The sequence below is a fragment of the Ascidia mentula genome, chromosome 8 (genome assembly GCF_947561715.1).
Source record: "Ascidia mentula chromosome 8, kaAscMent1.1, whole genome shotgun sequence".
Lineage (NCBI taxonomy): Eukaryota > Metazoa > Chordata > Ascidiacea > Phlebobranchia > Ascidiidae > Ascidia > Ascidia mentula.
The window spans coordinates 4965707-4979044 of NC_138573.1; the positions used below are offsets into that span (position 1 = coordinate 4965707).

Genomic DNA, 13338 nt, shown 5'->3' on the forward strand with positions numbered 1-13338 from the left:
TAATAACCACACTACATTTCCGTGTCGTCAAATTTCATACAATCGGGGTATATTCCATCGTGGCAAATGCCATCTACTATATATTTAGAAAACTTTTTCGTCGTGATATTTCCATTGTTATCGCAGACATGCAGTCATGACATGAAAATTTTTACTTGTTAGAAAAAGTTCCCGCATCTTCCACAATGTTTTAATAACAAGTTTATTATTTGATCAGCGGAAATTTGCAAGAATGCCGACAGAAGATCATCAGGGATCAAAAACATTTGTCTGCAAATGGCACAGAAAAAACATAGAAATCTTAACAGAGCCTTGGTGAACTTAATATACATGCAAAGTGCAAAGTGCATCTATTTTCCAACAACCCTTCAACATAATTGCAGGGAAGACGGAGTTTGGCGAAAAACTTCAAATCAACATTTACCGTGATGCAAGTTACGCGGGTGGTCCAGGTGGCCCAACCTTCCTTAGGACACCAACCACTCGATCTTGTCTTATGCGCAGCTGCACCATCATCCAATATCCAAACCCGAATCCAGTTGAGGTTTTCGCAGTTTGATGATATACGATATAAGCGCGCAGCGGCATTCTAAATTTCCACACATTGGCGCAAAGAATTAACAATTTTTGTCTGTTAGTCATGCTACCTTGTGTTTATGGTATTGTAGAGTACATGAACTTGGACAAAATTATAGAAATGGAAAATCCCGAGCAAATAGTTCGAAACGAGTGCGATTAAATTTTCGGCGAGCCGGCACCGAACCGATTAAGCACTGGCGCACTCGGCTTTTGTCCCAACAAATGGACAAGGTGGTACTTGAGGTCACCAATATCTTGTTTCGGCGGAAAACTAAACTATTGTTAGCCACAATTAGCGGCCGATACAAGAATTTGATTGCCCGCTGCACTTGATTTCATTTTCAAAAATCTTGTCGCGCTGGCACTTGGACGCCTCGCGCCAGGGAATATAGCGTGGGCCGCGCAGAAAGGTAATTGTCTAGCGACGCTATCTCCATACCTGTTGGCGGTCACGTCACTCTTGCCTTCGGGAGGACGCAAGAAAAAGGAGACGGGCCCATTTCGAGGTCGTTATCTTGCGGTGCGTGGGATCGTGATGTCAAAACGCGTGACCACGTGACTCCGAGAGGCAATAAATAGGGCTGGTCGGGGATCGACTGAGGCAGTTGTTTCGATGTATTGAAGATGGTTTGATTTCAAGCAGTGTATTAATTTGTGGACTTAATGTGCCCGTATAAAGCAATCTCTTAGCTGAGAACAGAGGTGATGAGTTTGTGGAAATTTAAGGAATACAATCTTTTTTCAGGTTTAGTTATTTTTCGTGACAAACTCTAAACAAAATCTGCTACGATGGCAAAGTCCAATAACGTTTTGACAATTGCTATTTTGATGGCGATCTCATTGTGCTTCTGCTCGTCTGCACCCACCCAGCAAGGTAAGGGAAAATAAATTGTTCAGTTAAATGTGTATTGGTTTCTGATTTTTAGCTTGGTAACATAATGCCTATTCTACGCTCCTGTTGCACGACCCTCATATTGCTTATATTTTCCTAATCTTTTCACATGTAATTAGTTTGGATATTGGCTAAAATTAGTTGCAGTTCGCCTGCAAATCGAAGCGTAAACGATACCAAACAATATCGCACACAACGTCAGCAACCGCGGGAATAATATTCGCAAAAGCGTGTACATTTTGCTACACGGAAAACTGGTTTTCGGGAAATCGCTTATTTGATGATTAGTGAGGTGAGGCGTGTGGCAATCCAACCGCGGGTATTCACTTTGCCAAGAACCTGCACTATAAGCTGTCTTATTACTGGGAGTGGTGCAGGACGACTTACTTACGTTTATCAATCGGTGAGGAATGGTTTCCAACTCCTTCGACGCCACGCGGGAGCGAATAACCCAAGAAACCCGTTCTCCCATCGGCAAACGGACGCTTAAACACCGCCTAAACCACGCTTTAGCGACTTTCTGTAAACGATTTGCTTGTAATGATGGCGTTTAACGCGATTACGGACAACACTCCCCAACGGCATCCAACAATCTTATCGTCATTCTTTGTTTTCTGCCATAAAGGAATTCGCGTGCGTTGTTCTTTTCGAGACAACTGCTTACAGGAATCGCAAACGCACGAAAAGCCTCCGCGCATAAACACATCGTTTTCTTTCGAAGAAGAATAAAAAATCTCTGCGAAAACATCAGGGACTTTTGGGCGTTTCTCCACATGTTGCGAATCCACTGGAAGCCGATGTCATGCCGCGGTACGATTCCACTGGCACTCCATGTTTGTTATCTTCTCCAAAGCCTCTTGCTTTCTACCAAGGGCGTGATAAGTCACGCATCGCGTAAACAAACCGCGATCCAAGATAGCATGGGATTTTAAACCAAAAACTTTATCTCCTGTTTGTTTACCCGCGGTTGTGTTGTAGGCTAATTACGAATGTCTGTTAAAATTTACAAAAGCGGGCCCTTGTTTTTGCAGAAAACGAAAAGTGCAGCGCCGTCTCGCCTGAACAAAGAGAAAATTGCGCCAAAACCAATTACGGCAGAGTTCGATGCCTCAGAGAGGGATGCTGCTTCGATCGTAGCGTTAAAGACGCTATCAGATGTTTCAAGCCAAACACCACTCGTGCCAGTAAGTTGGTGGTTTAAACAACAAGACTATAAAATAAAGACATGAGGAGTTAAGCATGCTGCGGTTAAGGCCATTTTAGAAGGCCAGCTTACACATAAGGCCACGTTTTCGCTCGTAGAGAACGTGGAATATTACATGAGGCGATAAAATTCTACAGACGCATACACGCGCTGTTTAATCAATCACAACGGATGCGTCGCAGCGCAATGGTTTATGGAAATAATTTCTGCAAAATGCTTGTCTTGGCTGGATTGTCCCGCTAATTCCAAATATGGTGCCCATCGGATGTTTCGTTTGATTATTTTCCTTAAAAGGATATTTTCCAAAAATAGCCCATCCTTGATAAACCCAAGTGGCCTTGCACGATTTGCATTCAGTTTGTCATAAACTTAACGACGGCGAGACGGCGTAGGTGCCCATGCACGATTTAATGTCCTTCACGGTCCGTATTTTTATGGCTTCGACGTCTGCGTCTAGACTAAAATAGAACTTGTGTCTGAAAGGTTTGCTGCGTCTCGCTACCGTTGCAATCGGATTGAGAACGGATGTTGAGTGATGAGTAAATCGCATTTAGCTTGTTCCCATCCGCGCGGTTACTGCTTACAGGTGTGCCTGCTGGCTCGACGCGAAATAGCCTTCAATACATCCCAGGGTTTACATGACCGATGAGCCCACGCACAGTTCCTATGTGTTTGGGACAATCGCCCACTCAAAACCGAACGCGACGCCAATTAATTCCCAGCCACTTGCAAATTACAGGCACCTACCAGCACGTCAATCTTCGAAGTGCCTTTTTCCCTGTTGCCCTGACGTCGAGCCGAGACAAGACGACTCTGCGGTCGTGTGTGGCGACACCTCGTGAGCGGGTGGACTGCGGTTGGCCATCCATTGCCCAAAAGGTGTGCGAGGCTCGAGGCTGCTGCTTTGATCAGACGACCGACGACGGACCGCGCTGTTTTCAGCCAGGTAAACAAGTTCAACGAATTGTTATCGTCGCAAAACAGTGCAATAGGATATCCGCAGTAATTTTCTGGTGTGCAAAAGGTCGGTGACATAATATGACGCATTGTGAAGGTGTAATTGAAATCGATTATACCGCAAGGCACAAATCCTGTAATTCCCAAGGCCCAGCGGCATGTCAACAGAAAACATCCCTATTTTGCACTTGCCACCTGCCAATGACGTCACGACTAATGACCGTCCTTTGAAACAGAATCCCTTTTGATCGGACGAAGAGCCCGTAAGGTGCTTGAATGCACGTGGGAGTGCACTCGCCAGCCGTGGAGAAAAATTGCCCAGGGTTATTCCCGATGCAGCACCAATGCTTTCTGTTGGATGGAATTGATCGGGCAGTCGAGCGGGACGTGCCTCACTGCTTGTAAAATGGACCAAGGTACGTAAATAACATGACACAAAGGACTCTTCTGACAACACTGTTGATATTTTGGATTACAAAATGGGGTTGACAATAAATAAACACATTAAAAAATCCGTGTTGTATGTACACTGTTCGTGGATGTAGCTGTTTTGACAAGGAAAATGTAACTCCCTACAATGAAAAAAGTGTTGTTCGATCACAAGACTCATACATATGTACTTGAGAATTTCGCCAACTCATTTACAAATTTATAACTTTTCTTCAATCTTATAGAGATGGACGAATTCCTCACTAACGTCTCTACGTGCCTGCATCTGGACACCAAGCAGACCCGGGACATCAAACGCAGCTGCGACTCCGACCTTCCCTGCTGGATAGACAGTTTCGGCTACAAGGCACTAACTTGCTTCAAGATGTTTGAGCAATCGGCACCTAACGTCAAAATAAGTAAGAAAATAATCCTTTGTTGTTGTAAATTAATTTCATACTTTTAACCAACACTCGGAGTTGGAATAGTTTCTCGTTCAAAGCAGACCACAGCTTTACTTTGGGCTGTTGCACATTTTAGGCAATTTTTTCAATATATATCGGATTTCGACCTTACAATGAATGCATTTGTCTATTCTTATCTTATTCACGCCCAGACTTAACCTTAAACTTCGTCGAAATTAACTCCAACCGCGGCGTTCCTTATTTATACATTTTTCCACAACGGAGCGCAGCACACTAACCGTATCTTTGACGCCCGCTGTAAACTCTTATGCTCTAATACAAACATCCCAACATACCCAATCACTCCCACGCCCAAGTAATTATGTTGAAGGGGTGCCGTTGTGTCATTGGACAAACTTTGTGGCATGACGCGAGCACGCAACAACATCATTGCAAATGGGTTTGTTTTTGCTTCTGCCCCGCACGACGGTGGAGTTGCGGGGATTTCGTCTGATCGTTATCAGCTTGTTTACCTGAAGCGTGGAATATAGACTTAAACGACGGGGCATGGCAAAAATGAACTTTAAAGGCTGTCCCTCGCATGACGTTGCTACACGAAAGTGGCACGACCAAATTGCTGCAATCGACGTAATGTTTCGATAAAATCCAAGTCCTTTTCTCCTCGATGGATCAACTTGATCTTACGCAGTGTTTTGAAAGTTTGTGGTGTTTGTTGGTCAAGCTGTACCAGAAAACAGAACCAATTGATATGAAAACACAATGTGTGCCTAAAGTTTCACATATAGTTTTGCCCCCGATACAAAAATCGGTTACTTGCAATGGGGGCAACACCCAAAAATATTTTTAAAGCTTGTGACGCAATTTGAAACTTTAGAGGTAAATGTGCCTTTCGTAGTTTACACAGCGTTTCACCGTCAGACGTTAAACAGAGTTGATACCAAACCACAAATGTAATAAATTTTCTTTTTTTGCTTTCAGATATTCCCACAACATTTTCGGAAGAGGAAAACGAACATGAAACCCGACTGACTGAGGAGGAAAACCACCGCGAAGAAACGTCACCCGAAATTATAGATCGCGAGATTCCTGTCGAGCCAGATTTCATTCCCCCTGTGCCGACACAGGGCGACCTCGTGCGGACGGATCTTAACGTGGAAAGGTCGGTCCATCCGATCCCTGACGACCAAAGAACGCCGCAAATCGAGTTAGAGGAGACTTACCAAGAGGATCAGTGGTACGAATAGAACTGACGTCATCTACCGAGACACTTTTACAATTTATAAAGAGCGTTGCGTTCAGTTGGGGTTGAGAGGTTTGGTTGAGCTTGTGTACGAGCTGAATATTTTTACACTGTGTCGGGGAGACGTGTTTCTTGCACTGTGATGACATGGGTTGGTTTCCACAATATTACGGGTTTTGTAATAGCGCGCGAATACGGAAGAGCTTGTAATATTTCTCGTTGCCTGCATATCATGCATTGACAGGATTTCCAACCTTTTGTTTTGCATAAACTTATGAATATAAAAGTATTAAAATTTCTATCGAAAACATTTATTTGTTGGAAACAAAAATTTACTCCTGTGGGCGCTTTGTTATTCTGTGAAAAAAAACGTTAAACTTTTTTAAGTTTTTTATTGTGTTGTTACTGTACGTTCGTGTGTTATGTTTGTTGCGCCTTTTGGGTTGCTATCCTGTTTGCCAATGCGTGTTGATGTTGCTTATAAATAAACAATTCTACGTTATTTGTTTCGTTTTAATGGCAAGAAAAAGGCAAGAAAATTCTTTTACTTCTTTTATAAATTTTTATCAGGCTATGCTTACTTACAGCTTCTGAGCTGTGATTTTGAATATTTACCTCAAGTGTATTTTACGCATGTTGTTCAAGTAGTATATCAATGTTTAAACCACACATACAACAACAGAGTGTTTGAATGTTTCACGCAACTGTGCCTTAGTAATTAGTTCAATATGGATGAACCTCCAAGAAATACGTAAGTGGCAAACGGCAAGTTGTTAGGTTTAAACAAATATGTTGTGTAACACAATAATAATAATAATAATACAAGTTCGCCAAAGCGTCCAAAAATCAGGTAACAAATTGACGAAGAGATCGCGATTCAGTGATCAGTGTTTCCATTTTGTTGGCGCTTCTTTGCACTGGGTCGGGAGCGCATTACCAGACTCGAGCCAGCGTTGCTAGACACGCACGTGCACGGCATCAACAACCGCACGATGGCGGTGCGGAGCCCGGGCATGTACCTGATAAGGATCACAGGACACACAAAGCAATACAGGACCACGAGACTGGAGATTGCAGTCATAACCATATCACTGACCAATGTAGCACCCAGTATTGTTGAACCAATGAAATCGGTCACCACGCAGATCATCACTGGGGTAGTGGTGAGCGTGTACGCAGCCGATATAAAAACCAGAAGTTTTACAGTGGGGTGGATCGGCCTCCGATAGAACATCTAAAAACATACCAAATTTGTTTTTAACAAAATGCCTCATTTTTAATTGTACAGATATGCAGGTTTTTGAGATGCGGCAAACTGATACAGTAAAACTATACGAATGTAAATTTGTGGTAACTCTTTAAATGGTAGCAGTATGTGCATTGAAATGTTGTCGTATTCAAAAGACACTACCGAATTTGACCGTTCTCCCGGAAACTGTTTGAATAATTCATTGTTCCTGCGCGGTCCTGTATTAAATGGACCGATACGATATTCCAGTCCGTCATCAGGCGACTGCTGATTGCAGCTAATTTTTGTTTTTGAAAATATAAGACCAGTTTATTTGTAAGTGGTTTGAGTTAGTCGATTGTTTCGTCAAGCACAAATCCAAATATGGTTGTGCAACATTTGGTGGCAAAGAACATTACATCGTTGTTTATGTGCATTTCCCGTAAGTGGTTGTTTTTCTGTAACGTTTCATTGAGGAAGTTGTTCGAATGTGACCTTTACTTAAACCATCGCTTCCAGCACACAACAATTGCTCTTACCCGTGTGCTAAGCCCCCGAAAAGAAAACGTTTTTTAAACTAAAACCAAGCAAATCCCTTGTCACAAGCATACAGGGAAAGGGTGTTGCAGTCATACTGAAAGGCGACGACTTTATATACTTTATATTTACGCGCTGTGTTTGTGAAGAGCGTATAGTTGTTCCTCACCTGCCTGGTGGTGTTCGGTTCAGTGTCAGGGCTTGATGTGGTGATGGGTATTGGTTGTTGGCCTGAACGTACGTTTGGCGTTGTCATTTCCTCTGCAATCAGACAATGAATGGCGTTATTGAATGTTTGGGGTCTGTTTGCATGAGTCACGGCATGCTTGTTGGTAGATGAACGCCAACCATCAACAAATAATTAGTGCATAGTAATCGTGCATTAGTCAAGTGATGGTTCGAACACGAAGCCAATATTATCATGACGTATTTAAATGCGGTAAGACGTTGTGTTCGAACGACAGCCACGCTTCAAAACTCGATCATTGCTGTGTTATAAATTCTAGGACTTTTCAACTATGGGTCGCGAAACAAATTGATTTTTGTGAACAGACACCGTACTCCACACTTTCAATTCTGCTTGGTTGCTGCACATAATATTATTTTTTTAATCTTGGTCGTAGTGACGCTGCTTGAAACTAGCGTAACACTGTTAGGTAACGTGCACTGCAAAGGCGTTTGGAGCAATGTTTCATAACAACGTTTTTTTACCAGCGATGTAAGTTACTGTAGCATGACACATATTTTGAATTTGGTTTCGCACGAAAGCAATGCGTTTCACAATTCTAAACTCGTGACGTTCGCATTGGTTGTGGATAGATACCTGATTCGGCCTTTGAAAAGCTGTAAGAAGGCTTGACAGAAGTCCTGTAGTATTTGTGAAGGGCGTAAAACAAATTCACGCCGATCATGATCAACTCCATGAACCATATGATGGCAGCCAAAAGCAAATGAGCGTTTGTCATCGGACTCCACACGCGGGAACACAGGGCCGCGTCTGTTTCTGCAAATACCATTGCATAAAATTGGCATAAATATTAAAACGAACCAGGCATGCAGTGCAGAGAGCAGCAGCGGCGAATGCGGCAAATAGCAAAGATAAATTGATCAGCAAATTATTTATAGAACAAATCATTCATAACGCCTTTAAACAATTGGGTACCGTCTAGTTTCCACGTATTTTATGCGAAACAGTGAAATGTCCATCGACAGTCAAATAATAAATACTGTTAGGCTTTTACTCAGGCTGAAAGTGGTTTACATAATCCGCTATCTGTAACATATCGACTGCCGCAGTGCAATGGTCGCGGATGGCGAACTTATAACTTTGAAACTAGAAATATGCACTCACTTGATATGCAACGATAACCACCGTAGTAACCTGGCAAACAATCGCAATGTTCAATGCAATTCCAACCGAAGGCGGCTGGCAAACTGTAGAAGAACGGCAACACCCAAGTGACAAAAATTGTAACGTATGCCCGGCGCTTCCGTGACTGTGAATATATGTCAGGTCAGTGATTTTGTGGGAAAACCCAAAGCGGGTTTCGAAAGTTACTCACTGGAATACTTGACAACGCATGCGTAATACCGGTTACGATAAAAGTTCTTAGGATGATCATTTTAACGCACTTACGCCCAATACGTTTCCATAGTTTTCTCTAGTGGGTGATGCGCTTCCGGAAGAACTGAGAAGTCTGAAAGGGAGCTTAGCTCCCGAGCCTCCCGAGCGCCCAACAAAGTAGGCGCTGTTTGCAATTCCGTGGATAAGGGCTGAGACATTTCCACTCAGGATGAGGAAAAATGCCACCATAAAAGCCTTGCGGAAAGCCCACCACGTCATAATGCCTTGCTGAGATGGGTTCTCTTGGTTGTACCTGGAGCATATTATGCCATATTAGCAACATAAAGCCGCATATCTCTGTGACCAAGCAACAGCGCTTGCAATTTGATTTTTCTCGTTAATTGTAACGCGACGATTGAGTTATATGTGACCTCATTCAGGACAGAAACTGTTGCAAATCCGCCAAACTTGTTCTGTGGATGTTTTGGTAATGTTACCAGGCGTTGTTGTTGGGTAAACAAGGCTGTATACGATGGGCACAATTTGAATGCATGCAAAACCACGCGGAAAGGTCACGCTTGTTCGAGGGATTACTATAGACGGGTGAGTAGCTGCCTTTTCCGGTCAACAACAAAGCATGGAGACAGCTACAGGATTTTACATTATTTTGCCCAGTGGCGATGAGCATAATTTGGTATTTTTGGAAGAAAAACAAAAACCTAAAGATGAAATCAACATGCTGCAAGTTTAAATTTGATGGGCGGCGACTGAGGAAGTGCAAAGCATGGTCCGACGCAGGGTGAGAATGTTTTAATCAGCCGGAAATCAACCGGTGATTGACGATGATGCATCCCCAGTCAAACGGAAAACACATTACTAAGCAAATCGTGGACATACGTCACTTCCCTGTAATCGCGAATCAGCTTGCTGACAACGACCTGCGTTCCGTCTGTCACTCTAGCGTCACAGCCCGCCCGTCAATTGAAGGGATTTTCTGTCGCAAACCAAATTATCTGTTGCCGCGACGATTTTCTCTTTTACAATTTCCCCGAGCTACAACCGTCGCGAAGTGATCGAAACGAAAACGCTGTAAGTGCTAACAATTTATCAAACCATTGCGCGCTGTCGCCGTTGACACAGACACTGAAACGCTTTGTTTCAAAAAGCAACCCAATTGGTAAAACGGTTAGGGATGTAGACGTACTTTGCGCAATCGTCTTCGCAGTCAAATGGTAAATGTGTGAAAAAAGTTAGTGAACGGCCAACGAAGCTGAAGTTGTTTATCAAAATTTTCCCCATATATTAGCTCAAATGTTGGAGTTTCCACTGTTGTTGTTTGTTCGGCGCGATTTTAACTGTTAGGATGTTTAGATTAAAACAACTGACCGCATAGTTTGTCCTTGTCAGCCAAGCGGCTGCAGCCAAATTGGTAAAACGTTCAGTCGTTTGCTGTTATACTGGTTGTGTAATAATATTCAACGCAACACTAATAACAAACGTGTGACAAATTAGCAACATCAAGAGCTGTTTCTGGTCAAAATCCTGTTTTGTTTATATTAAAAAATGGATCCTTTTGGCTTTAGCCGAAGAGAAAACTAACAAACTAAACTTGTAGCCTTGAACAAACGTGTTAAAATACCATTATAACCTGTATAAAATCCCAGAGAAATTGAACCTTTATGTAAACAGGACTCTGTCATTTTTATCTATCATTCATTACAAAGCGTAAGTTGCAGAGTCTGAATTAGGGATGTTACCTGTTTGATGCATTTCGAGCGTAAGAGAAGTCCGTCCTTTCAAAGGCGATCATGTAATTGACCAGCGTGTAAGTAAAGAGAATTCCCAAGGCAACGTTGGCCATCACCAAACTCGTGACGTAGGAGTAGACGTGGTTATGTTTGAGCTTGCTCCTATTGAAGGCAATTGCCACCACGATAAGGAGATTGAACAGACTCTGCAAAACGGTATGCACGGGTCAGGCTTTCTGCAAGGGAGCAACTTACAGCAATACAAATGGGAAGTGGGATTGTGATTAGAAGGGGAAGTCGAGCTTCTTGTTATGGGCTTAAACCGAATGCGAAGGATGTCCATTCACGTAAATCCGAACACTAGCCGGGGAACATGGGCAATATACACCTTTTTGTGCAGCAACTGTGCTTAAACATCACGGATGCAATGATCACATAATGTTGTCAAAACTTTATCCCGAACTTTGATATACAGCGCATCAACACTAAAATATCGACTTCTCGATTTTGTACTGAAATGGCATTTAGTGGTAAAGATAACATTGATTTCGCGCGACATTCATGGCTTTACCGCCATTTAAAAAAAAGTAATTTATTTTTGTTAACCCAAGCCAATATCCGTTTCCACAAACCTAACAAAAGGCTTTCGATGACACTCGTAACGAATGACATCAAGCCGGCACTGACCTCGACCACAACGATGATGGTGTAGGGGACCAGGTCAACACGGAAACGAAGGAGGCAGGGATGACGACCTGTCACGTTTTCAACAAAATCCATTGTTTAATGAATGCTTAAATCTCTGAGCTGCGAGGAAAAGTTGTTCATTACGGCCAAAAGTTGAGTGTTCCGCCTTTACAAGTTCTTCCCGCTTGCGGTAACAACCCAAATATGGGCAGATAAATCAGGCGTTGGTAATTTAACTCGTCTCTGACGCAAAACAATGCCAAATATATACTCTCCCGAGGATAAACAATGTCTGTGAAAGTTACGTCTCGCTTTACGACCGCATAGACCTGTCCAGCAACGACGCAAAAGTCAATAAGTTTGATAATATTTTCAATATTACATCGATTCTCTCCCCAGTGTATCGAGTTTGTAATTACTGGCGTAATGCTATCTCCGTATGGAATTTCGACATTTTGTCTAACTTTGACCTCATGTCTGTTTGTCTACAATAATTGTCGAACAATATGCTGTAAACATGTCTGTAACAAACTACAAAAGTAACAACCAATAGACGTAAAACTACATTTAACTGGTCCGGAGGTTCTTTTGCAAACCCAACTGGCAAACTCATGCCATTTTTAACACTTCACACATTTTTATCATTACTTTAACTGTGAATCTAACCTAAAGCGCTAGCCTTAATTTTTATGGAGGCTCACCAGCGCCTAGTATTCACAACTGCGCCGCACCGCATGCTCTGTATCCTGCCGCATCCTGTTTCATACCCCACTGCAACTCGTTGAACGTGGCTGCCATAACGCGAATTTGGCTCCCAATTAGTCGATTCCCAGGTTTCAAATTTCAACAGTCTTCCTAGCTTTTGTCCGTTGCCTGCTTTTAAGCACCAATAAAAAAGTTGGTGTTATACCGTTTGATAAGTTGCCGAATGTAACGAGACCGTGACAGCAATAGATTGCAGCGGACATGCCTAATTGCATAACGATCACCGCTGATCGCTGCATGAATGCAGAACAACGTTTATTCTGCACTAGCTTGCGATGTACTTATTTCACCTAAACCACGAGAAGAAGCAGTGCCGGCCGCACGCGACGCGCTTACGTCTAAACACGGCCGCCAAACGCCATGCACTGACGAATAGGCGACAAACAATTTCCATCTCATCTGTTCTCACAACAAGATCCTATAAGCGTTTCCCATGCCCGACTCCAGTTACGGGTGCGCTGCATATGTTCATTTTGGGCGATGTAAAGTCGACTGTTTAATATGCGCATTTAAACAATGTCTTTTAAGACTGCACGCAGTGAAACCACAGCATGCCTGGAAATAAGCGGCCGCACGCCACCCAGTGGAAGATACGTGCAAAAAATAGCATAAATATAAAAGGGGAACTTCAAACATTCAGCATAATTTTATTTCAAAATGATCAATATGGTTGTCATTGTTTGCGAAAAAAAATTTTTACTATCGCCAAGAAAGGAAGTGCGCTTTACATTTTTGCCTCTTACAGCCACCGACTAACACGTAATTGGCAAACCACTTTTGTTTCGGCCGTCGATGGCTTTGTGAATTTATACGAAAATACCTCCCTTTAACAAAAAAGCCATTTTTTACCAAAAGATATCTACTTTTCTGATCAAAACATTTTTTGCCCAACCAAACTGTTCGTATCTGAACAATAAATTGGGAAACAAGTGGAATGAACATAGATAAATCCATGAAGTTTTTATATACAAACGATTATGTACCACGTGACGAACAATCAGATATCGCCGTACCAGTATTGTTTAGCTGTCAGACGATCTGAGTTGTAATTTCCGTTACACTCGGCGCGTGTTTCGTATGGGA

The 13338-nt window shown here is 42.7% G+C and overlaps 2 protein-coding genes across 3 annotated transcripts; one reads left to right on the plus strand and one right to left on the minus strand.

The window, feature by feature from the left end:
* The first annotated feature begins 1322 nt into the window (after window positions 1–1322).
* LOC145911670 (uncharacterized) lies at window positions 1323–6209 on the plus strand. Of its 2 annotated transcripts, XM_082999081.1 has the most exons (6): window positions 1323–1453; window positions 2503–2655; window positions 3415–3621; window positions 3869–4048; window positions 4307–4480; window positions 5465–6209. In XM_082999081.1, the coding sequence occupies exons 1-6, from the start codon at window positions 1369–1371 to the stop codon at window positions 5728–5730; spliced, it is 1065 nt and encodes a 354-aa protein (XP_082855207.1). In that variant the 5' UTR covers window positions 1323–1368; the 3' UTR covers window positions 5731–6209. The 2 variants fall into 2 exon arrangements, with proteins under 2 accessions (XP_082855207.1, XP_082855208.1); XM_082999082.1 differs by lacking the exon at window positions 2503–2655.
* Window positions 6210–6436: 227 nt separating this feature from the next.
* LOC145911487 (uncharacterized) lies at window positions 6437–11612 on the minus strand. The gene is made up of 7 exons (XM_082998852.1): window positions 11491–11612; window positions 10813–11009; window positions 9128–9368; window positions 8843–8987; window positions 8315–8494; window positions 7661–7752; window positions 6437–6960 (listed from the first exon to the last, which is right to left on the minus strand). The coding sequence occupies exons 1-7, from the start codon at window positions 11581–11583 to the stop codon at window positions 6604–6606; spliced, it is 1305 nt and encodes a 434-aa protein (XP_082854978.1). The 5' UTR covers window positions 11584–11612; the 3' UTR covers window positions 6437–6603.
* Window positions 11613–13338: the final 1726 nt, after the last annotated feature.

Bases quoted from the DNA above. Each gene is read 5' to 3' on its own strand.
- LOC145911670 (XM_082999081.1), top strand. From the start codon at position 1,369: ATGGCAAAGTCCAATAACGTTTTGACAATTGCTATTTTGATGGCGATC. The intron at 1,454-2,502 runs GTAAGGGAAAAT...TTGTTTTTGCAG, and splicing joins GTCTGCACCCACCCAGCAAG to AAAACGAAAAGTGCAGCGCC. The intron at 4,049-4,306 runs GTACGTAAATAA...TCAATCTTATAG, and splicing joins TGCTTGTAAAATGGACCAAG to AGATGGACGAATTCCTCACT.
- LOC145911487 (XM_082998852.1), bottom strand. From the start codon at position 11,583: ATGGATTTTGTTGAAAACGTGACAGGTCGTCATCCCTGCCTCCTTCGT. The intron at 11,010-11,490 runs GTCAGTGCCGGC...ACCGTTTTGCAG, and splicing joins CCATCATCGTTGTGGTCGAG to AGTCTGTTCAATCTCCTTAT. The intron at 8,495-8,842 runs GTGAGTGCATAT...TGGTATTTGCAG, and splicing joins TGGTTATCGTTGCATATCAA to AAACAGACGCGGCCCTGTGT.